Raw genomic sequence first — 24426 nt, 5'->3', positions numbered from 1 at the left:
TTAATCTACATAAAGAAAGAAGAGCACTGGAGAATGAATAAGCAAAGGTAAAATAAAAACTTTTATTTTTCTTATTCTTAATTGATCTAAAAAGTAACATTTTGTTCAAAATAATAATAATAGCAACAATTGATTATGTATGCATGTATATATACACACACACAAGTATGTATATATGTGCTTATGTATAAGTGAAATGAATGACAGCAGTGATACAAGGGACAAGAGAGAGGAATTAAGAATATCTTATAATTATGAGGTATTGCACTACCTGTGAAGCAGTTTTTTTGTTTGTTTATTTATTTATGTATTTATTTATGGCCGCACTATGTGGCATGCGGGATCTTAGTTCCACAACCAGGGATCGAACTCATGCCCCCCGGCAGTGGAAGCGTGGAGTCTTAGTCACTGGACCGCCAGAAAGTGGACTTGAATTAGTTGTAAGTATTATATTGCAAACTCTAGGGCAGCCATTAAGAAAAGTAAAAAAAAGAAATACAACTGATATGCTAAGAGAAGAGAGAAAATGGACTGATATAAAATGTTTAATTAAAACCACAAAAGGCAGAAAAAGTGTGGAAGACAAAAATAGGAACAAAGAACAAGGGCAACGAATAGAAAATATGGTTGCTATTAATCCAACTATATTAATAATCACTTTAAATGTCAACGACCTAAATACACTAATTAAAAGACAAAGATTGTCAGAGTGGATCAAAAAACAAGACCCAACTATGTGTTATATAAAAGAAACCCACTTTTTTTTTTTTTTTCTGCACCATGCAGCTTGCAGGATCTTAGTTCCCTGACCAGGGATTGAACCTGGGCCATGGCAGTGAAAGCACTGAGTCCTAACCACTACACCACCGGGGAACTCCCAAGAAACCCACTTTAAATATAAAGACATACATAAGTTAAAAGTAAATGAAAAAGATTCACCTATTTTCCTGTTGTATATATCTCTTTTGTTGACAATAAATTATTTTTTATTAAAAAAATTAATGGCTGGAGAAAGATAGATATACCATGTTAACACTAGTCAAAAGAAAGTAGAAGTGGCTATATTAATTTCAGACAAAGCCAACTTCAGAGCAAGGAAAGTTGTCAGGGCTAAAGAGGGGCATTACAAAGTGATAAAGGGGTCAATATTCCAAAAAGCCATAACGATCTTTATATGTATGTATGCATCTAACAACATAAGGCAAAAAATACATCAGGCAAAAACTGATAGAACTGCAAAGAGAAATATATGAATCCACTATTATAGCTGAAGACTTTAACTCCCCTCTATCAGAAATGCCCAGATCCAGCAGGCAGAAAATCAGTAAGGACATAGTTTAACTCAACACCATCATCAATCAACTGGATATAATTGACACCTGTAGACTACTCCACCCAACAATAGCAGATTATATATTCTTCTCTAGCTCACATGGAACATCCACTAAGGTAGACCACATTCTGGGCCATAAGACACACCTTAACAAGTTTAAAAGAATAGAAATCATACAGTATCTGCTCTCATATCCCCATGGAATTAAACTAGAAATCAATAACAGAAAAATAGCTGGAAAATCCCAAAATACTTGGAAATTTAACAACATACTTCTAAATAACACATAGGTCAAAGGAGAAATCTCAAGGTAAATTAAAAAATATTCTGGGGACTTCCCAGGTGCTCCAGTGGGTAAGACTCTGCACTCCCAATGCAGGGGGCCTGGGTTCAATCCCTGGTTGGGGAACTAGATCCTGCATGCATGCCGCAACTAAGAGTTCAAGTGCTGCAACTAAAAAGATCCCGCATGCCAAAATGAAGATCCTGCACGCTGCAGCTAAGACCCGGTACAGCCAAAATAAATAAATAAAAAAATATTAAAAAAAATATTCTGAACTAAATAAAAATACAGTTTATCAAAATTTGTGGGTTGAAGTTAAAGCAGAGCTTAAAGAAAAATTTATGGCATTGAATACATTTATTAGAAAAGATAAAATATCTAAAATCAATAATCTAATCTTCCACCTTAGGAAACTAGAAAAAGAAAAGCAAATTAAATTCAAAATAAGAAGGAAAGAAGTAAAAATTAGAGCAGAAATCAAAAGAAATTAAAAACAAGAAATCAATAGAGAAAATCAATGAAATGAAAATCTGTTTCTTTGAAATGACCAATAAAATTGACAAGCCTCTAGCAAGGCTAACAAAGAAAAAAGTGAGACGACACACATTACTAATATCAGAAATGAAAGAGGGGACATCACCTCAGAACTCATGGACATTAAAAGGATAATAAAGGAGTATTATGAATGGCTCTATGCCCACAAATTTGATAACCTAGATGAAATGGACAAGTTCCTTGAAAGGTACAATATGCCAAAACTCACACAAGAAGAAATACACAATCTGAATAGTCCTATATCTTTTAAAAAAAATTGAACCTTATAGGGTTTTGGTAATAATTTAATGGTTTGTAACTATAAAGTTATTAGAATATTAACTGGCATATAGTAAGCACTCAACAAATGTTAGTTATTGTTATACTATTAGTATAAGCTCATGAACGTAGAGTCTGTATGTATCTTGTTCATTGTCCAGTGGTGTCCCGGAGCCAGCTTGTACCAATTGTGTCCATTTCTTTCCAGTTCCACATTCAGAGATGTCACAGAGCTTGATATTGACTATGGTGGGAGTATTTACACCCTGGTAATTGGCTAATGCTTCAAATCAGGGATTTTTTTTGGTTTGTTTTTGGAGAGCTGGTTTACTAGTATGCCATTATCTAGTCCAGTGCCTAGCACTTAGTACGCACTCAGTAAATATTTGTTGAATGAATAAACATATGACCACAGTCCATATGTTTAACTATTTCATTAGGGTCTCTTCAGTCATACCTTTGACTGAATAAGGCTCAGTGTGGAATTTCTTATCATAGGAGACCCTTGCTGTGTGCATTACTTGAGAAAGCAAACCTTGGCATTCTTTCCTTCCAGTTTTGGTTTCTTTGAGACATTTGACAAAAGGGAAGAGGAACAAGAAGCAAGAAGACCATCAGAAGTGACTCATCCTGATGAGCTGGGCTGGTCGAGGGTCTCAGGAGTCAGCATCCAGTGTCTGCGTGTGGAGCCTGCTGTAAGGCTGCTATTTGGGTTTTGCAGCCTTGAGATTTCTGTGAGGATGTCAGAGTGAGTGAGAGAAGGTCATGAGACTCAGTGTGTGTACTAGGCCAACAAGAAAATGATGTGTGGAATTGATGGTAGATGTTTGAGACCAGCTGCAGAAGAGCCCCTGATTATGTGAGGGCCATGAGAAGGTAGGGGTAGGGCGTGGAAAGGGAGGGTAGGAAGGAGGCAGGCTCTTGTTGAAGAGGATGCCTTTAGAAGGCTTTTGGGGGGAGGGTTCAGATGTGGGACCCTCCATATTATAAGTAGGTATAAGATCATGTTTCAGTCTACTTGTCATTTTCCTTTTTTCAGTCTCCTTTCTTCTGTAAAATGATAGTAAAACTTGATCCTCCCCCAGTGAGTATGTATTGGGGGGATGTGGGTTTGGAGAAAGGAAGGTATGTGACATATTTGTCATTATAATTATTAGGAGTACTATAGGATATTAGCTTCACCACAAAAATGACATTATTGCTTTACACCTTACAATAATAGCACATGCTTTTACAATTTTTATTTGATCTTCTTACTTGATTCTGCGATGTAGTTATGGAAGATATTATTTACTTAAAAAATTTATTTAACTTTAATATAAATAATACAATCTTGTAGTTTTAAAATCTTAAGTATAAAATATTTGCAGTGAAAAATCTATTTGCACATCTGTCCTTCAGCCACGCATTTACTTCTCCCCGATAGGTAAACTTTGTTATTAGTTCTTGTTTATTTTTCCAGACGTTTAAATGAGTTGACCTAAAACAAATAGACTGCTAGATATTTGGCCAGCAAAGATGGGTTTATTCAGGATCAGCAGAGAATTGCAACCTTGGCGAGCCATCTGCAAGTCCCGCCAACGGCAAGGGAAGGAGAACAATTTTTATAGAGAGGAAAAGGGAGTTGAGAGGGCTATAGTAAACAGAAACTCCATGGCTTTTCATTGGCTAAGTTATTTCCAGGAAAGAAGAGGGGTCTTTCTTCTTCCTATTGGGCTCTGCTGTTATCACAGGGAGTAAGAGCTCCCCCTTCTGGTCTCCCCACTCCATTTAATTGAGGTTTCTGTTTATCAATTTTTTTACAAATGCCTAATCAAGTAAACGTGAATATGTGTTTCCCCCTTTCTAGACAAATGATAACGTCCCATTCATACTGCTATGTACCTGCTTTCTCTCTTAAAACAAATCTTAGAGGTATTTTGACATCAGTACACAAGGTGCTTCTCTTTTCTTTTTGTCTGTGCACAGTGTTCCATTTTATGGATGTACTATAATTTGTTTAACACTGTGGGTGGACATTTTGGTTGCTTCCATTATTTTGCTTTTGAAACCATGCTGCGTCGAATTCCCTTGTAATTTTGCACCTGTGCGAGTTTATCTGTATGGTCCCTGTTTCATAGATGGGACAGCTGAGACTCAAGGTGATGCAGTGACAATTCCAAGGTCACAAATGATCACTGAAGCAAGTTCTACGACCCAGCCACTGTGAGAGTTTCCCACTACTACAACATGGAACCTGGGTTTTAGTTCAGCAGCCGTTGTTTCATGCTGCCATGGCCAGGTCCTGCCTAGGTGCTAGCCCTGTAGAGATGGGGAGGGACCTATTTGACCCTGCCTACAGGATAAAAAAGAGCTTCTGAGCGAAATCCTAAAGGATGAGCAGGAGTTAGCTTAAGCAGAGGACAAGACAGGGCCTTTCGGTCCACGGGACAAGCAGACACCCAAAGCCCAGAGGTACAAGCAATTCAGTACCAGCAGGATGTCAAGTGGGTGGTGGGAAGTGGCTGCAGAAGTATTTCTTGAGTGTTTGTGCAGGTGCAGCAGTGAGCTCCTGGATCCCATGCTATATTGAACTTGGACTTGGTTCTTTAGGTCTCAACTCGAAGTCAATGGAATTTCTGCAGAACGGTTAACTTTTGTGTTTTACTTTTTTTTTTCTTTAAGACACCAATTGTACTTGAACATTTGTTACTTTTTTTTTTTTTAATTTATTTTTGTCTGTGTTAGGTCTTCGTTTCTGTGCAAGGGCTTTCTCTAGTTGTGGCAAGCGGGGGCCACTCTTCATCGCGGTGCGCGGGCCTCTCACTATCGCGGCCTCTCTTGTTGCGGAGCACAGGCTCCAGACGCGCAGGCTCCTCAGTAGTTGTGGCTCACGGGCCTAGTTGCTCTGCTGCATGTGGGATCTTCCCAGGCCAGGGCTCGAACCCGTGTCCCCTGCATTGGCAGGCAGATTCTCAACCACTGCGCCACCAGGGAAACCCCCTGTGTTTTACTTTTTTTTTTTTTTTTAAATTATTGTTTATTTTATTTTTGGCTGTGTTGGGTCTTCGTTTCTGTGCGAGGGCTTTCTCCAGTTGCGGCAAGCGGGGGCCACTCTTCATCGCGGTGCGCAGGCCTCTCACTATCGTGGCCTCTCTTGTTGGGGAGCACAGGCTCCAGACGCGCAGGCTCAGCAGTTGTGGCTCACGGGCCTAGTTGCTCCGCGGCATGTGGGATCCTCCCAGACCAGGGCTCGAACCCGTGTCCCCTGAATTGGCAGGCAGATTCTCAACCACTGCGCCACCAGGGAAGCCCCGTGTTTTACTTTTAATAATATGAAAAACAAATGAGACCATCGTGTTTTGGATCAACTGGGTGGCGTTTTATAACCTAAATTGCCAAATGACTTCAGTGTCTGCATTTGCCTTTGTCTTTGTGATGAGTTGGCACCAGGTAGCGCTGCTTTAATTGTCTCAGCTAATGGGAAGAGAACAGAGAAGGACTCAGTATGTAAATGAAGCATTTGTGCCTCCGGGAGGCCAAATGTCTCCCAGCAGGCTGAGTGAACAAAGGGTTAGCAGAAGCTCCAACAGAGAAAAGTGGTGGGAGAAGTGAGTCATTGCACGCCTGCCAAACTCCAGAGACCCTGCGCTGGAGGGATCAGTTCCACAATCACATTTTGTGCAGCAATTAGTTTCAGCAAACATCATCTGTCACAATAAATTAATGTTATTATTTTTAAATGTATTGGTTTTATAGTTTTGTTTCTATTTAATTGGTAAATTGCCATTGCTTTTATAGTTTTATGTACTGTAAGTATATATTTATATCTAGTTTTATGCCTATATCTATTTAAATGGCATTATAATACAGATAAATTACCAATGCTGGGGGCACAAAGACCTTTTTTTCCTTTTAGGGGAGCCACCGAAGGGTTTTGAGTCTCATGATCAGACTGACTTTTTAAACAGAACGTCCTGGCAGTATGGATTATGGATTGGAAAGGGACAAGCTTAGACTCTCTAAGAGGCTGGTGGGGGCCTAAACTAGGTCAGTGTAGCATTGTCCAGAAGAGAATAGATTCGAGAAATGTTTAGGAGGTGAAACTGGTAGGATTTGGTGACTGACCGGGTGTAGGAAGTGAGGGAGAAAAAAGCTTGGCCTGACACTCTAGTTTCTACTTGGTTGTAATCGGCTAAATTGTGGTGTCATTAACTAAAGTTAGAAACTGAGAGAAAAGGGGATTGAGGAACAGCACTGGATGATAAGACAAAGAATTCCATTTGGGACATGATACGGTTGAGTTGCCTATGGGACAATGAGGCAGAGGTGCTCGGTGGGCAGCTGGACCAATAAGTCTGAAGCTTGAGTGAGAGGTCAGTGCCGGCTGTGCAGATGTTGTGATAGCTAAGACAAGGAGACAAGACAAAACTAAAACCATCTAGGAAGCATGTGTAGGATAAGCAGAGCTGTGGCCAGTGTTTTGGAGAACACTGGAGGTGGGGGAGCAAAGGGGAGCCCAGAAAGGAGTTTGAAAAGGAACAGTCTTAGGAATGGGAGAGTTGAGAGGGGATGGATCTTAGCAGCTAATGGGACAAAGGGTTTTCAACAGTGTTGCATGCAGAGGAGAGGTTGAATAAGATAAGGAACAAAATGCGGTCACTGGATTTAGTAATATGGAAGTCACAGAAAAACATGGCACCAGTTCCCTTCCTAAGCCCCAACACAACCTTGGAATCCTCAACTATGTGCTTCCTAATTGTGGCCCCAGACAATTAATTGGAGTTGGCACAAGAGTTGACACCTGCCTGACCTTCCTTGTTTGGTACAGGTGGGAGGGGTTACATCACTGGGGAGACAATCCATTCCTAGGACTGGAAAAAAGGACCGGGGCAGGGGAGGGAAGCCTTGAGCGGGAAGTGGAGTAGACCGAGAGGAAGGGAGCGGGATATAGGTAAGAGAAGATTTAGAACAGATGCTAAGAGCTGACCTGGGATCAGCAAAAGACTTGTGAGGACCCAGATGAGGGCAGCTTCATGGTAGCACCTTGTCCTGCAGTTGTGGGATTTTCTCCATCAATCCATGGCAAGCTGGGGTAGGAAAAGTGAATAGGTTTGATTATATAGGGATTGATACCCAGGGTTTGCTGTTCCAAGTGACCCAGGACAACTTATTCTTGGGGACCTTTGAACCTTCAACTGAAAAACAGATGTGTTGGACGCATGATCTCTCTGGCTTCATTTCTAAGTTCCTGGCAATGGTCCACGGTAATTGTGCTGTTTGGGTCTCATTCCATTTGGATACAAAACCTCTGGCCCAGAGACCAAATCTTACCCATTGCTTGCTTTCCTCAGGCTGAACCTTCCAGGTAATTACTGCTGTGTTCACTCAATTTTCCCCTGGTGGGTTGCTCTGACTGGTCTGAGTCTCTGAAAGGTTAAGGACAAAGCAATGAAAGAATTATAAACAGTATTAATTAGTGATAGTATTAATATTTCAAATGGAATTAATAGCTCCCAGTCACGTGACCAGATACATTACTTTTATAGGTAATTATGATAAGTAATTAACACTAAATAAGTGATTCCTAGCCTGGTGCCTGGAACATTTTCTTCTTCCCTTTCCTCAGAACCTTCTGAAAAGCACTCTTTTTGGCTAACCCTATTTCCTACCTTTATCCTTAACAGGCCATAATATGAATTTAAACTATCGTTCAAATATTGTATTAGTGAGGTAGGCTTTGTTCCCAATTTTAAAGCGGGAGGGTCCAAGCTACAAATGGCAGACGAGCATAAAAATGTTCAGTTGCCCTCACCATTTATTTAAGACAAACCGAAGAAGACAGTAATGACGTAACGGTTTACTCATTAATGAAAGTGGGGGAAGGTGGGGAGAGGTCATAGCTGCTGAGGGTCCAGGGGAACTCATTCTTTTCAGTTGGCATCATAGGCCAGCACTTGAAGCAGGACTATGGAGTCAGGTGTCTTGGATTTGAATCTGGCTCTGCCACTGGCCAGGAAAGTGACCTTGAACAGGTGGTTTTACCTCTCTACTCAGTGTCCTCATCTGTAAAATGGGATGATAATAGAGTCTACCTCCTAAAGCTGCTGTGGGTTTTGGATGAGCTGACGTATCTGAAGCACTTATGACACAGCTGGCTCGTAGTAAGCGGTGTGTAAATGTGGCTGCTTGAAATATTATAATCTTTTTGGAGGACAGTTGAGCAATATGTATCTAAAGCCATTGAAATGTCATAATTTTTGACCCAGTTATCTCACTCCTGGGAACGAACCTCAAAGAATTAATTTAAGGAAAGAAAAAGATTGTAACTATGGACAAAAGTTTTGAAACCATTTTATGTACAAAACAAATAAGAAAAAACCTAAAAAAACCCACCGAAAGGGTAATGGTGAAATATATGTTATATAAACATGATGGAATAGTCTGCCCTGGTTAAGATTATCAACATTAATTACAGGGACTTCCCTGATGGTCCAGTGGTTAAGAATCCTCCTTCCAATGCAGGGGTTGGAGGTTTGATCCCTGGTCGGGAACTAAGATCCCACATGCTGTGGGGCAACTAAGCTGGCGTGCCTTAGCTAGAGAGAAGCCTTTGTGACGCAACAAAGAGCCTGAGTACTGCAACTAAGACCCGATGCAGCTAAAAAAACCAAAAACAAACAAACAAAAAAAACATTAATTACAAATACATAATGAAGTGTTTATGAAGTAATGTTTGATGAAACAAGCGATCACAGAATTGTATATCTGTTTTGATAACTTTATAAACAATTGGCACATGTTGTCTGGCTTTCTGTGTTTGGTAATTAGAAAGGACTTCTTGAGATTTACTTTTAGGTATTTTATTTTATTTATCTTATTTTATTGGAAGCAAGTTTATTTAAAGAGACACATTCCATATGGATAACGCAGTTCATCTCAGAAGGTAAGAGCGGCCTACTTTTAGGTATTTTAAAAGTAGGTTGATTACTAAACAAAATTCACGTTTAAATTAGGTGTTGCGCACGTATGCAGAAACCTTGCCTCTCGAGTGCTCAGTCATCTGCTGTGACTGCCGAGCCCTGACCCGGCTACCCAACCCTCCTCTCCCCGGCCAAGTCACCTACGTTCCACGCAAGGCACTGACTCCTGCCACGCTGTCTGTGACACTTCACAGATGAAAGTGTCTCAAGGGCACCTCAGAACCTGGCAGCACGGTGTTTGGCACGTAGTTCTCACTTAAGAAATGCTTGTTGAATTATATATACGTGTGTGTGTGTGTTCATATGTGTGTGTATAAAGCATATACGGTGCTTGAATTTTTTCTCCCCTCTTGGTCAGAGTCTTCATTAGGGGGAAAAAGGGAGAGGATAGGGGTTCTCCTCATTGCCAGCAATGATTCAGGGCAGCAAATACTTTGCTTCTGTTTTTGTTTTGAAATTTCCGAGGCCTCTTCCGTATGCTAATCAAGTGTTCCAGTGACAAAGCACCTTCCATTTAACTAGTGTGTGTGGCACCACCCTGAGAAAACCAGCCTTATGGGGACACCATATTAATGCAAATCAGACAATTAGAGGACAGCACTAGACAATATGTAATCAAGCGCCAAAATGCACACAAAAAGGAAAATGTTTGCTACTATGGTCATATTAAAAATTACACAAGACTAATTTATAAAACAGAAATAGACTCACAGACATAGAAAATAAACTTATGGTTACCAAAGGGGAAAGGGGGCAGGGAGGGATAAATTAGGAGTTTGGGATTAACAGATATATACTACTATATATAAAATAGATAAACAACAAGGTCCTACTGTATAGCACAGGGAACTATATTCAATATCCTGTGATAAACCGTAATGGAAAAGAATATAAAAAATTATATATATATATATATAATATATAATAATAATATATATAAATAAATAAAGAATATAAAAAATAATATATATAAATAACATATATATATATAAAGAACTGAATCACCTGAAAGTGACACAACATTGTAAATCAACTATACTTCAATTAAAAATAAAAAGAGGGGCTTCCTTGGTAGTGCAGTGGTTCAGAATCCGCCTGCCAATCAAGGGAACACGGGTTCGAGCCCTGGTGCGGGAAGATCCCACATGACGCAGAGCAACTAAGCCCGCGAGCCACAACTATTGAAGCCCACGCGCCTAGAGCCCGTGCTCCGCAACAAGAGAAGCCACCGCAATGAGAAGCCCGCGCACCACAACGAAGAGCAGCCCCCGCTCACAGCAACTAGAGGAAGCCCGCGCGCAGCAACGAAGACCCAACGCAGCCAAACATAAATAAATAAAATAAACAAATTTATTTAAGAAAAAAATCACACAGGAATAACTTTTAAAATTTCCCTCTCAGTATATAATTTGCTCTTATTTCTAAGGAATTTTAAGGGTCTCTTAAAGTCTCAATCCATGTGATTATGGTGAGATGGAAAGAACATTAACTGATAATTAGGAAATTTATGTTCTAAATTTGGCTCTTCTACATGTATGATTTTGAACAAGTCCCTTCTTGTCTCTGGGCCTGTAAAATTAGGGGGTTGAACTTGATGATCTCAAAGGTCCCTTATGGCTACTAATGTCTGGTTCATGAAGCCTGGGAGTTCTGACGCCCTAAAACTCTGCTGGAACCCAGGTGTGCTTCTCTCCCTGCCTTTGGTGCAGCAGAGTCCAGGGCCTGGGAGCACGGGTGGTGGGGGAGCTGAATTTGCTGTGTCTTGTCCTGGTTCCCACCCCTCCTAGAAGAAGGCTGAGTATCTGCTCCGAGCTCTTCTCAGAGGAGGCTGATGGCCCCAGAGGGCCAGAGGGTGTGATGTCCAGGGTTGAGGCTGCACCCGATTGCACCAGAGGAACTGACAATCTGCCCTCTGTTTTCCCATTAGACCTGTGGATCCTTTGGTGAATAGTCCATGATTTGCAAATGGGGTTTGAAATAGGAGGGTTCTTATAAAATAGTTTTATCCTGCAACTCCCTTCCTCCCCTCGGAAGACTCCAAGGTGCCCATCACCCCTTCACCTCAAACAGCGCCCCGCATGGGTTCTACCCACCCAGCCTGGTCCCGAGCTCTGAGCTCTTTGGATCGCTGGTGTTGACTCTGGCCACCAGAGGGCACTCTTGTAACGTGGAAACCAACAGTTCTCTTCGCGTTGCTCGCGCCTGGGTCCCATCTTTGCCAGAACATCTGGACTTGCTGAAGCCTTTCTTAAGTGATTCTCAACCAGGCACGGTTTCTTCCCCTGGGGGGAACATTTCACCAGGTCTAGAAGAGGAGGCTGGGGGAGGATGCCACTCGTATCTAGAGGCCAGGGATATACTAAACATCCTGGAATGCATAGGATAGCTCCTCACAGCTAAGAATTTTGCAGCCCCAAATGGCAATAGTGCCGAGGTTGAGAAACTCTGCTCTCCTTGAATCTGTTGTCTAAAACGCAGAGTGCACCACCTGGAAATTTATGTCCTCTGAAGCTGAGCTTTCAGTCTCCTGGGTTCACCTACTCCAAAAAGAAATTTTAGAAAAGTGACCACAAAGCATTTTTCATTGTCTGAAACGTGGGGGTCATAGCAACCACAAACTTCTGAAGAGGAGGAGGGGTCAGGCAGAGGGCACGTGGGGGTTCCTGTTATGGGACCCTGTTCCCGAGGCTGGCCTCTCTGAACAGGACCCAAACCCTATGACAGTGTGATCCAGTTCTTTGTGCCACAGCAGACAACACTAGCTCTTTGTCTCTCCAAACTGGACAGGATGATGGGAAAGCCCCAGGCTGGGTGTTTGTCCTTCTTGTAGGGCTGGGGATGGGCCTGTGACTTTGGGAGCAAGTGAGAAGCAGTTTTCACGGTAGCTCCTAGGATCTCCTGGGAGCGACACTCTGAGGTCCCCTTTTTTGGCGTCTGGGGTAAGGGAGGGAGACTGTGAAGAAGCCCACTCACAGATCCTTTCTCCTGGCCTCTACCCCGCTTGGAAGCCTGGGAGCTGGGTTCCTTGCTCGTCTTAACCTTTCTGTGCGGTGAGGGCTTAGCCCTGCCTTACTCTGGGTCTCTCCTTCCCCAGTCCATCCATGAGAACATGCACCTGCCACAAAGGACTGAGGGGCAGAGGGTAGCAGAATGAATAGGGAGCTCTGAGAGAGGGATGCACCCCTACTCCTTGGATGAGGGCCAGGGACAAATGATGGACAAAGGGACCCTCTGTTCCTCCTTAGTTCCTGCTCTCCATCATGGGAAGAAAGTGGAGACAAATCCTAAACCTGTAATGGGCAGCCTAGAGATAGGAGAGCAATATGGTTCCATTGCCTTGGCTCCTGGGACATTCTTCTCTTGTGGCCTTCCCTTGGTTGAGCAAAAGACCCCTCTCTATGTGTCCCCTCCTCCCCCAGCCACCTGATGCTTCAGTGGGCTCCCCTTGTCATTCTCAGGACCTGGGGAGCAGAGGGAGAGGGAACACTTCCAACTCCCTCCTTCATCCCCAACCCTTAAAACTCTGCTCAGAGGTCCATGGCAGGGATCTGGGGGTCATTCTGTGAAGACCCCTGCTCTGCTCTTAGGTTCCTTCCTTGAGGCTGGTTTCTCACTGGCCAGGGCAGCTCCTCGGGCTACAGTTTCAGCCTTTCTCTCTGGGACATGATGGCAGCAGAAGGGAGGAGAGTGGCTGGCTTGATTCCTACTGCTGCTTGGTTCCTACTTCTCCTCCCAAACCCCCCTCCCCCCTTCCCATCAGGAATCTTGGGTGGTGTTTAGCTCCAAACCAGATCAGAGGGCAGCAGGAACGCAGCAGGGGGTGGTCAGCCAAGAGGGAGGTTTGCCAAGGGCATTTTATTCATGGTCTGCCGTGGAGTATTACAGAGCTGAGGAGGCCCATCCCTCCTGACCCCACTTGTTTGGGTCTTGGGGAAAGGAGGGGACAGGAGCTCCCAGGGTCACAGAAATCAGAGGGATCGGAGAGAGCTGTACGGAGGGGCAGGAGAGAGAGGGAAGACCTTAGCCTGATGAGGGACAAGGGCCCCAGAGAAGAAAGGAGTTGCCCTGAGACTCAGGGAACAAAACAACTCCTGACCCTTCCCCAACTTAGACTCTTAATTTCCTGTCTCATGTGGGCAGGTACGGGGTCTTTCAAATGATGGAAACCTATGGAAACCTTATTCTCATTCTCCCTCAAAAAAAGTTGAGATTAAGAATGTCTCCTTAATCTGATTAGCAACTTGGTGGGAGGGGGCACTCTGCCTCAGTTTTCCCCATCCCCACATTCGCTTTTTCCCTGCGATGCCCCCCATCTCCTTGGGTGCAACTACGTTCCTTCAGATGTTCCTTCAGATCGTTCTACAATTTAAAGCTGTTTCCAGCCAGGGGAAGGAGCAAAGCCAGAAGGGAGGTAGATAAGAGGTGAGATGGAGTTTGGGGACACCCCCCCCCACTTCACATCTTCCTCCCCCATTAAGGAGGATCCAAGGGCCACACTGCTTTGAAGTTCTCCAGATTGGGGGACACAGGACTTTCCTCTACAATGTAGGGTTCCTGCCTCTCTGAGGAGAAGCCCTCCCTGGGATCCATCGTGAGATCAGGCTTTACCTCCAGCCCCTCGGGCCTCAGGCATGAGAGCCAGAGCCTCTCCCCAGCCCCCTGCGCCAGCCCGGCCAACAGAGGAAGGCCGGGAAAATGCCGGGCCGCTGGGGCCCCTGAGGGTCCTGGGAGCAGGGTGTCCGGCATGGAGGACCCTGGGAAGTGCTGCCCTGTGGCGACAGGGGGCAAAAAAGGCCCTGAGAGGTGGGGCCAGTCAGAGGGGACAGGGGGTGGCAGGGGAGGGGTGAAGGAGGCAAAACTGGGAGGCTCGTCTTGGGGGCTCCCCAAATGGCAGCAAGGGCTGAGCCGGCAGGGGCCTGGGGCAGAGCCAAGTCCTAGAGAGAGAGAGAGAGAGAGAGAGAGAGAGAAAGAGTCAGTGAGACCCCGCCACTGGAGATGTCTCCTTTCTCTGCCCACTTCCCATTTCTTTTTGCTCCTGCTTGAAACCTTCTCTCCCCACCTGTGCACCTTCCTTTTTTCTTTGCTTCACATCTTATCGTAAATGTCATCTCCTTGGGGAAGCCTCTGAGCCTTCCCAGCCTGGGTGAGAGCCCCTGGACTCCCCCCTCATCCTTCCTGGTACTCTCCTCCAGGGCCCCGTCGCTCAGAATCAGGAGTCATTTGTGTGATTATTTAATATCTGTGTTCCCAACACTGTGGTGGCAGGAACTGTGTTTCATTCTGGATCCTGGGATCCAACCCAGCCTGGCGCGTATTAAGTGCTCAATAAAAATGTGTTGGATGAATGAATGAGGGTATTCTTTGCCATAACTCAATGGATCCATTCTTCACTCTCCTCATCCCTGTAGCAAAGGACTCTCGTTCTATTCTAGCTGGGCAAAGATCTAGTTGTGTGACCCTGGGTTTGTCATTTAAGTTCTCAGTCCTCAGTTCCTTCATCCATAAAACCCCTGCTCCCAGCTAAGATCAAGCAGCGTCATGGGGCCTGCTGAGCTGTGAGGCCAAGCATGTGGGGTGATCCCCAGCCTTCCCCTTCTCTGGCTGGCTCTGGCCTATAGCTCTCCTCCTCCAAGAAGCCCTCCCTCCTTCCATTTCTTCCAAATCTGCCCTGTTTCCCCAGGATCCTGCAATAGGGGCTCCTAGCCTGGGATCTCTGGAGATGAGTATATAGAACTTCACACCACTTTCTATAGTTCAAAAAACCTAACTCCAGTTCCACATTTTTTCTTAGCAAGTATCAACCCAAGGGGATGACATCAGCAGGGCTATAGTTAGTAAAAACTGGAAAAACAATTTAGTTATTACTTAATTCATCCGATTTATTTGGTAGGAACAATATTTCTGATGTTGGATTTGTGAAAGGGGAAAATAGTAAAAATGATCCTTCATGAGGAAAAGCGTGGAGACCCCTGCCAGAGTGTACCTTCTCCTAGGTCACCGTCCTTTTCTTGGGTCCTTAGATGACGTGGAGACTGCTGTTTTCCCCCGGGAAGGTTGTGTCCCCTGGGGCTCCTGGGGGCAGAGTCCCCACTCAGGGCCCCACAGCTGAGTAGGCATGTGGAGGAGATGGGTCTAAGAGTCCTCCTAACCCTCCCCGCCCCTTCCCAGCTCTGGTCCTGCAGCTTCTGCCCCTGGCTCAGTAGTCCTGGCCGCTCTTCTGCCCAGAAGCAGCTTCTTCTCTTGACACCAAATGCTGTGAGTGAAGGTGGAGTGAAGGGCTGGCACACCCTTCTGGAATCCCGATCCAGAAGTGGGCATGTGGCAGCTACTAGACTCCCAGGGACCTAAAACTCCTTAGTGTGCCCCAGGACCCAAGCACAGGCAGGGCCTGTGTACCCGCAGAGGGCAGGCAGGTGCAAAATACCTCACGCCAAGCGGGGGCTCGCCAGGGAATATTTTTTGGTTTCCCCCTCATAGTTTCCCAAAGAGAGCAGCTCTGTGCCCAAGGCATTCCCAGCACTGGGAAGGGGTGGGTGTGGGTGGAAGAACAGAGAGGTGTTCAGGTGCTGTCTTGCTCCAGGCTGCCAGACTTGTGGCCCTACGAGTCCTAGCAGGTCTTGGGCCGCCCTACGCCCACAGCCTTGGCTGCGCTCATGAGGACTGAGAGCCAGGCGCCCTGCATTCTCTGGGAGGTGGGACCTCTGGGCTCTCAGCTGCACTTGGGTGGGGTGAGGGCCATGGGTCTTTGTTCCATGAAATTGCCAGAAGTGGAGGGATAGGTCTTGGGCCTCTGCAGAAGAGCCTTGTGTTGGTCAAGTGTCTCTGTGATCTTTTTCACAGAAGATCTGACTTTGCCTCTTCCCAGCTTACAGCCCTGGAAGAACTGGCCTCTGCCTGCATTTTTGCCGTGTCCCCCTCCCTCACCATGTGCTGTCACACTGGCTTCCTCCCGGTTCCTCTTTCCTGCCCCAGGACCTTTGCACACCTTATTCTCTCTGCTTGCCATGCTCTCCTCTCTCCGTCTGAACTAAGCTGGCACCGATTTACATTTTGGGTCTCAGCTCAAATGTCACTTTGTCAAGGAAGTCTTCCCGGTTGCACCCTGAACTTCCCTGTAGCAGTTAGCACAATTATCATTACTTATCTACTTGTTGGATTATTAACTGAATGTCCACAAACCCCCTCTTGTCTACAAGCTCTATAAAGGCAGTCTTGCTCACATTGGCACCCCTGGCCCTAGGACAGGGCCTGGCACATTCAACAGGAGCCCATGAGCTATTTGTTGAAAGAAGAAATGAGTGAATAAGGGAATGAATGGGTGAACTTTATCTTCCCAATCTCTCTTCAGTTGGGCCTCCTTCTCCACCCATGGCCCCTGCCTTGGTTCTGTCCCCATCATCTTCTGCCTAGATGATCTTCCAAGCCTCCAACATCAGTTGTGTGCCTCTTCCACCCCAAACTCTACATCAACCCAAGTCGTCTTTGTAAAATGAACATCTGGATGTGCCTCTCCCTCTGGGTCCCTCCTGTCCACAGGATCAAGTCCAAGCCCTCTCAGCATGGCTTCTGAGGCCCTCCGTGACCAGACGCCTGTCCGCCTCGCCAGCCTCGTCTCTCACCCGCCTCCTTGTCCCCCCTCCCATCACGCACCTTACTCTCACCCGGTAAGCTACCAGCAGATCTTCAGATTTACTACACTCACTTGCAGCTTTTTACTTCACAAATGCTGTTCCCTCTGCCTGGGCATCTTTCTCCATCTTCTTCACCTGCTCAGGTGTAGCCTCCTCCAGGAAGCCCCAACTCATCTGCATTCCCATAGCACCTCGTGCTTCCCTGAATCTCAGCATCCTCCCATCTCTGCTCCCTACTGATCTCCGAGCATCTTGAGAGCCATCTTTCATCTCTGGGTCCCCACACTTTGTAAATAGCTGGTGAGCCATAAATGTTTGTTGAATGAATACATGACTTATCCTTTGACTCATGCCCCCTCACCCATGTGCTCAATCAAAAGGGTCCTCCCCTCCTCTGCTTAAGATTCCCTGGGCCCTCCCCAGTCCTGAGCACTCACGGTGGACAATGCTGCCGCTTCCCTTCTTGTCCCCGGAGGCCTCTGGTGGTCCTTGAGGGGTCCGCTGTCCAGCCAGCTGCTCTGCCATGGCCCGATGGCTGAACAGCGTTCTATGCAGGAGCTGGGGAGTGAGGAGAAGCAGGCTCGGGGGTTGAATGGGCCCTGCCCGGCGTGTATTCCCCAGTATACATTGTTTGTTTTAATGACCAGTCATTAAAATAATGAAATACTCTCATAATGGTTGTTAAGTCAGCACTGCCCACATGTCCTGGACCCTCCCCTGAGACCCCCCCACCCCCTTCCCTGTGATCCTGGCACAGAAGGAGTTGCCCTCTCTCATAGGCAGGTGCTCTACTACAGGGATTGTTAAATATGTAGGGGTGATTCAGAGTATCACCCCCACCCCTGGGACACACAGGGACTAGGATGCAGGGGTAGAAGAACATTGAAAGCTGATGGGCCCCTGAGGCAGAGAGGAGGGCTGGGGGCCTCCTGGACAGAGAGGCAGGTTCTGGTGGAGCTCTGCGGACAGGACCAGCCTTCATGCCTACCTCGCTCTGTACACCCATGGGCACCAGGGCTGGTCGAAACAGAGCAGGGGCCCCCAGCAGCAAGTGGAGGGATGCCGGTGCCCGCACCTCCCACAGAGGGTAGTTGACTACGATGAGCTTGCTGAAGTTGAACTTGTAAGTGAACCTTTTGCCTTTGGTCTTGTGCAGGATCCTCTTATTGTAGTAATATCTGGAGATTCCAAGGTTGAGAATAAAGGGTTGGCCCAGTGGCAGGGAGGATGCCGTCAGAGACCCAGCCACAACCCCTGTCCCCAGGCTGGCAAGGCAAACCCCGAGCTGTTCCTGGATAACCACTGGACATCTTACCATACTCCAGAGCCTTTCCCAAGCCTCGGAGGGGCGGGAACCTGACAGGGGTGCCAGAAACCACAGCTCTTTTCTTTGAACTCTGCCCTGTCTGGCCACGTTGTCTGCCTCCTCTCACCTGAGGGCCCGGCTCAGCTTGTCATAATTCATCTGTGGTTTGCACTTCCTGCGGCCCCAGAGGCGGGCCACCTCGTCTGGATCCTTGATGACAAACTCCCCGTACTCTCCCTGCTGCCAGGCGATGACATGGCGGAACTCCTCCTTCTGCAGCAGCTCCAGGATGAAGTGCCACAGCTGGATCTGCCGGGAGCCCGGGGACGACTCGGCCTTGTAGGCCCAGTCGGGGAAGGCCAGGCCTGGGGTGGAGAGGGGAGTGAGCGCCGTCCCACTGCTCCCGAGGCCTCTGGGGCACTGCCGGAGCACAGCTGGGGCACCTGGCGGAGGCTCACCTGAGATCCAGAGGTTACGGGAGGCGATGGCAGGGACGCCCTCAGCCAGGCAGCTGCAGTGCATCGTCTGCTCCGGGGGAGCAAGAGCTGTGTCTGGGTCTTGGGGGGAAATGGTCCCCTCTTAGGAGGAAGCAAAAGACGGCAGGGGAGAAGGAGGTGAAAGAGGAAGGAAAGAGAGAAGAGGGACGAGACTAGGGGAGGAAAGGGAGACTGAGGCAGGGGAGCAGGGTCTGAGGCAGGAAGCTCCCCCCTAGCCAGGCTGGGCCCAGCCTCCCCTGGGGACCTCCTCACTGGCCAGGGGCTGACCCAGGGCTCGGGGCTTGAGGCTGAGCCGCTTTATAGATGGGGAGGAATGCAGAGGGTCCTAGGTCCTGCCTCCGCTGGGGGATTTAGAGAATGAGATCTTTTCTCAGGGCTTAACAGGATTGGGGTTTTTCCCAGGAGGAGACAAGTGAAAATGTAATTAATCGTTGGCTCTTTCTAAACCTTGAGTGAGAGGAGTTGGCAGATACACAAACCCACACCTTTATAGTACTTAGAACAATTTTACATTTGAGAAGAGGAGGGATTTTTGTGCGTTTTATTCACTGAGGAGTCTCGAGCGCTTAGCAGAGTGCCTGGCGTGTCGTGGATGTTCAAGAAATGATTGTTCCCCCAGAGTCACCGCCAGCAGCACGCCCAAAAGTCACCTGCCAAGCACCTGACAGTGTGTCCTGAGAGAACAGAGTCACCACAGTGAGTGCCGAATGTGGGAACTCCTAGGTCACCCTCCTCTGGACAAGGTATTAGGCATCTCTGGAAAAGTCCCTTAGCTGTCCTAGAACGCAGTCTCTCATTCCTGAAAACTTAGTTGAGGTTGGTCTTCAGAGCCCTGTCACCCCCTTTATAGTACTGCTCAATGTCACCCCGACCCCCCCACCCCCATGCATCCAGGAAAGGTGTTTATGCCCTTCCCCCGCCTCCCCTCACCACCAACCAATGGCGCCTGGGCAAACAGTGATGCTGGGGTAATCCAGAGGTTCCCCTTAGTCCCAGTACCATGTTACACTCTTAGCAACAACTGACATCCCCAAACAACTTCTGTTTCTATGGGTTATGTTTATCACATTGATCATATTAGAAGTTTAAAATAAATATTTTAAGTACTTATTAACTGGTTTGAAAATAACAATAAACACATTATGTATAAGCATAAATAGCATTGTCATAAAAATAACTATACTTACCAAAACAAAATAAATTAATGAGAAGAAAAAAAAAAAAAAGAAATGATTGTTGGTAGAATCAATGAATGGTGATGAATTTATCAAGGGTGTCACTATGTGTTTAATATCTGTCTTCCCCTTCAGAGTGCCAGCTCCCTGTGGCCAGGAACCCTGGCTGTCTTCTTCCCTGCTGGCTACCCAGAACCCATCCTAGCCCAGGGCCTTGTACTCACAGGGGCTCTATAAATATTTGTTGAATTAATGAACCATGGGCAAGGAAGATGGAACCTTGCTGGTTCCCAATTTGGCTTGGGGGTGGGATGGGGGTGGGCATTGAGATGGGGGGAAGACTGGGGAACGAGCCCTAGTAAGACAAACTTGCCTGATGCAGGTGAGGGGAGGAGAGGAAATGTCTAAGTCACAAAGCCTTCCGGATGGAACTGAGGATGGTGCGAAAAGCTGGCTTCTACTGTCACTAGTGCAAGATGAACTGATAGGCCAGAGGATGAGGAGGGATGGGAGAATGAGAGCCCTGCTCCTGGGGCTGGGCCCGGGCGCAGGGGACTACTCGCGCACAGGGGACCGGCTCACACCACCTGGGCTCTGGGTTTCCATCTCTGAGGCAGTTGGCATGAGGCGAGGGCTGTTCTCAACCAGAACTTATTAGGCCGTCAGGTCTGGAGGCATGTGAGGGCTTATCTGGAGTAGACTTCTCACTTTCCAGATGAGGCTCAGAGAGGGAAAGCGACTTGACACGTGGTGTATGGTCATCCCACCTCCACTCCTAATCCACGGCACTTTCTCATATACTGTGCTGCCTTAAGACTTGAAACAAATCCTCTGTAGCAGTGCTTCTCAAACTCTAATGTGCATAAGAGTCACCGGAGGATCTCTTTAAAATGCAGATTCTAATTCAGTGGGACTTGGTGGAACCTAAGATTCTGTATTTTTAACAAGCTCCTAGGTGATGCCAGAGCTGCTGGTACATGGGCTGTACTTTGAGTAGCAAGAATCCATGGGAAACAGCATTAAGGAGCTGTGGGTGTTGGAAAGTCAAGGAATCCCAAGGAATCCCAAGAACAAGGTCCTACTGTATAGCACAGGGAACTATATTCAATATCCTGTGATAAACCATAATGGAAAAGAATAGGAAAAAGAATACATATCTATGTATAACTGAATCACTTTGCTGTACAGCAGCAATTAACACAACATTGTAAATCAACTATACTTCAATAAAATAAAATAAAATAAAATAAAATAAAATAAAATAAAAAGTCAAGGAATTCCAACCCTGCCCTCCCTCCCCCCACACGAAGAGGTCACTGGGTCTCTTGCTCTCCTTTTCCCAAGGAACACACAGCTCCAGGTGGGCCAGTGGACAAACCTACAGCCTGTTGGGGGCAGGTGTGTCCAGGGGTACCCAATCTGGCCCCAGCAGAGAGCATCTCTGGAAATTAAGGCAGACAGGGCTATGAGTAGGTTTGTGCCCACTCTGAATCTAGGTGAATAGGTTTTCCCACTCATCCATCTGTCTCTAAACTGATAGCTGATATTCTGGAATCTCTCCTTCCTTTCCTCCCCTGAAGCAGATGCCCCTACTCCTCTCCCACCTTCCTTTCCTGCTCTGTCCATTGGGAAGTTCCTCCTTTGTCTAACCTCCAGATGATTGGGATGTCTCCTACCTCATCTCAGGAAAATGGTGGGGAAATAGGGGGTGCAGAGGTGAAAGATTCCAAAGGAGGACTGTTCCTTGGAGGAAGCAGATAGAATTCCTAGGGCTGCGGTGCCTCCTGCTGGATCTGATGATGTTTCCTGGTCTGGAGGGTTTGTGACCTCAGGGTAGATTTAGGATCTGGCAAGAAGAGAACAATAAACCCACCCAGAGCAGACACTCAGGGCACTCTGCACTGTGCTGAGAAATTGACACACCCTGAACCTCACAGGAAGTATCAGATGAGATGGAGCTCAGAGGGGGTGACTAACTTCTCTAAGGTCACACAGCTCTTTAAGTGAAAGAGTGGAAAGCAAGAACTTAATACAAAATACAAAATTTATAATAATCAGCCACCTAGGTAGGCTACCAAACCCTCTCTCCTGCTCCCTCAAAGAACAAAATCTAAAATATGAAGCCAAAGTGGGTCAAACCCCGGGTTTCCTGAATGCTGCAGCTTCCTCCTTGGCCTCTCCCATGTTTGTGAGAGTCCCTCCTGGATCCTCACGTGTCTGAAGAGCTTGCTGGTTCTGGATGTGGAAATCCTCACCGTTGGTAAGTCCTGCCAAATATCTGCTCTCAAGTCCGTTCTTTTCTGCTGGAGCCCCTGAGCTGGCCGTGGGGAACCCTCAGAGAGGAGCAGATTTTAGTTCTACCTTTACATCTAAGAATTGCTCTGGCTGTTTAATCTTAATTCCTTGTGCTTCATTTTAACCCACACTCTGGTGGCAGTGCTCCCTAAGGCTGGGGGAGGTGGTCCCACTCTGTCCCACTACCCCCATCTCCCAGCTCCCTCCCTCTTGCTCTGGAGCTTGGGGCTAATAGGCTCTGAACAGCCCCACCAGACCCTACTGCAGGATCAGTGCAGTGGCCTCAGAGGACAAGTATTGAGAACCATAAATCACAAAGGATCACAACCCAATCTTGAATGATCAGAGAGCCTGTTCTTAAGAACTTTGTGTTTCTTGAAGGGTTACAGTAGCGAGCAATTATTATTGTCATCATCACGATCATTCTGATTGCTATTAATAGGATTAATCCCCTTGGCCAACACAAGCGCTCATTACAACACATGTAGGCTTTAGGTGATTATTTAAGAAAAGCAATAGCGATAACGATGATAAAAAAGAGAGCCTTAACCTAGATGTTGGAGCCAAAGGAAGTGCCCCAAGCAGATTTTACATTTTTAAGAGTTTAGTTAATATGAGCTGGGCCCCTATCATGAACCCAGCATTGGGCTTGACTTTTTTTTTTCTTATGTTACTTCATTGAATCTTCACAACCCTTCGTGGTGGGTATTATTATCTCTGTTTTGCAAGCTGAGGAAATCGAGGTTCAAAAGATTAGAAGACTTGCATAAGATCCCAGGGCAAGTGGTGGAGCCGGATGCAAACAGGTCTGACTCCAGGCTCTGAGCTGTAATTAGTCAGTCAGGGCAGAAAAGTTGAGGATGAAACTTGGGAGCAGAGGCAAGGCTGGCAGGAGGTCCTGGGTCCTGAAGGAGGTGCTCCGGTCTAAACCTGAGAGGTGGGCTCTTGGCCAGAAAAATGATCAACAGTGGGGGGGGGGGTGGCGGGGGGCGGGGGAAGCCAGATGACCGTCAGATGGGCGGAGTGGAATACAGAGAGGTGAGGAAGACAGGAACACGCCCAGGATAAACAAAGGTCAGAGCTCAAGACAAGGCTGCCTTTCTGCAAAGTAGAAACTTGCATCAAAAGTCACTTTGTCGTTGGCCCTTCTAAGCTGCTAAAGTGGATTGTCCCCATAATCTGATTGATTGGACACAACGAAGTCTTCTCAGTGACTGCTTGATTGATGAATGGGAAAACGGACTGTTTATAAATTCAAAGGCGGCCAAAAATAGGGCAAGAGGGTCGGCGAGGAAGAGGGTGAATCAGAGAGAATGAGACAGAGAAATGGCATCGCGGAAATCGGGGCTGCTGTGGACACAGGTGAGGTTCAGATACAGCCCTGGGAGACGGAAAGATCAGCGTGGAGAAACCAGCCCTGAGGGGCAATGAGGGAAACACAGAGATGGCAGGCTGGGGGGATGTGTGTGTAATATTTTCTGCTTGTTAGCGTCCAGCAAACTCCTCATCCCCGCCCCGCCTCAGGCCAAATCTCCAGTCTGATTAGAAGCCTCTGGTCTCTCCCCTTGATCTCAACCCCAAGTGGAGAGCGGTTAGTCCTGAGACCTCCCTTAATGCTATTAGCGAAAGCGGCTTAGGAGGGAGAGCAAGACCAGCTGGGGGCCTCGGAAGGGCAAAGCCAACACCTTTTCCCTTGGGGAATTTGGGGGAGGGGCAGGGATCGATGTCCTTCTTCACCAAGGGCATCTTGTCCCTTCTTCTGCCAAACCCAGACAGCCTAGGGCAGAGAGGAGCCCTTCTGGACGCTCCCTGGCTGGGAATCTGGCCAGCTAAACCCCATCTCCCTCCCGCAGCCTCAGCTTTTCCTGCCATCAGCCCACACCTGGGAGAGGCGCCTTCCTCTCTGCCACTGCGCCAGCAGGGTCCACCCTACTTCCCCTGAATCCCTCCTTCCTCCTCCTCAGCCCTGAGCCCCCTCTCCAGGCTCCCTCTCAACCTGCTCCCATTGCCAGTTCCCCCACGTCGGGTGTCAGATCTTTACCTCCTCCTCACCCCACCCCCACCCCTCCAGCCCCTTGCAGACTTGTCTCTGGCTCTTGTCTCTGTGGTCCCTGGGGGCCGTGGGATTTAA

At 47.0% G+C, this 24426-nt stretch overlaps 1 protein-coding gene and 1 long non-coding RNA gene across 6 annotated transcripts in view; one reads left to right on the top strand and one right to left on the bottom strand.

The window, feature by feature from the left end:
- Positions 1-24426, top strand: part of LOC309636045 — a 246301-nt gene that overhangs the window by 394 nt on the left and 221481 nt on the right. The window lies entirely within an intron of this gene.
- ETV3L (ETS variant transcription factor 3 like) overlaps positions 1-24426 on the bottom strand; it is a 31621-nt gene that overhangs the window by 4928 nt on the left and 2267 nt on the right. For 2 of the 5 annotated variants that reach the window (XM_082406327.1, XM_082406329.1), the window contains exons 1-4: positions 18456-24312; positions 18011-18200; positions 17460-17580; positions 7399-14325 (exon numbers count right to left, since the gene is read on the bottom strand). In XM_082406327.1, the coding sequence (XP_082262453.1) occupies positions 13865-14325; positions 17460-17580; positions 18011-18200; positions 18456-18850 (1167 nt within the window). In that variant the 5' untranslated portion in view covers positions 18851-24312 and the 3' untranslated portion in view covers positions 7399-13864. Of the gene's footprint in view, positions 1-557; positions 14326-17459; positions 17581-18010; positions 18201-18455; positions 24313-24426 lie in introns of those variants that run through there. The other 3 variants (XM_082406331.1, XM_082406330.1, XM_082406328.1) reach the window with 3 other exon arrangements.

The sequence above is a fragment of the Balaenoptera borealis genome (assembly GCF_965194805.1).
Source record: "Balaenoptera borealis genome assembly, chromosome: 1".
Lineage (NCBI taxonomy): Eukaryota > Metazoa > Chordata > Mammalia > Artiodactyla > Balaenopteridae > Balaenoptera > Balaenoptera borealis.
This window is presented reverse-complemented; position numbering and strand designations above follow the sequence as displayed.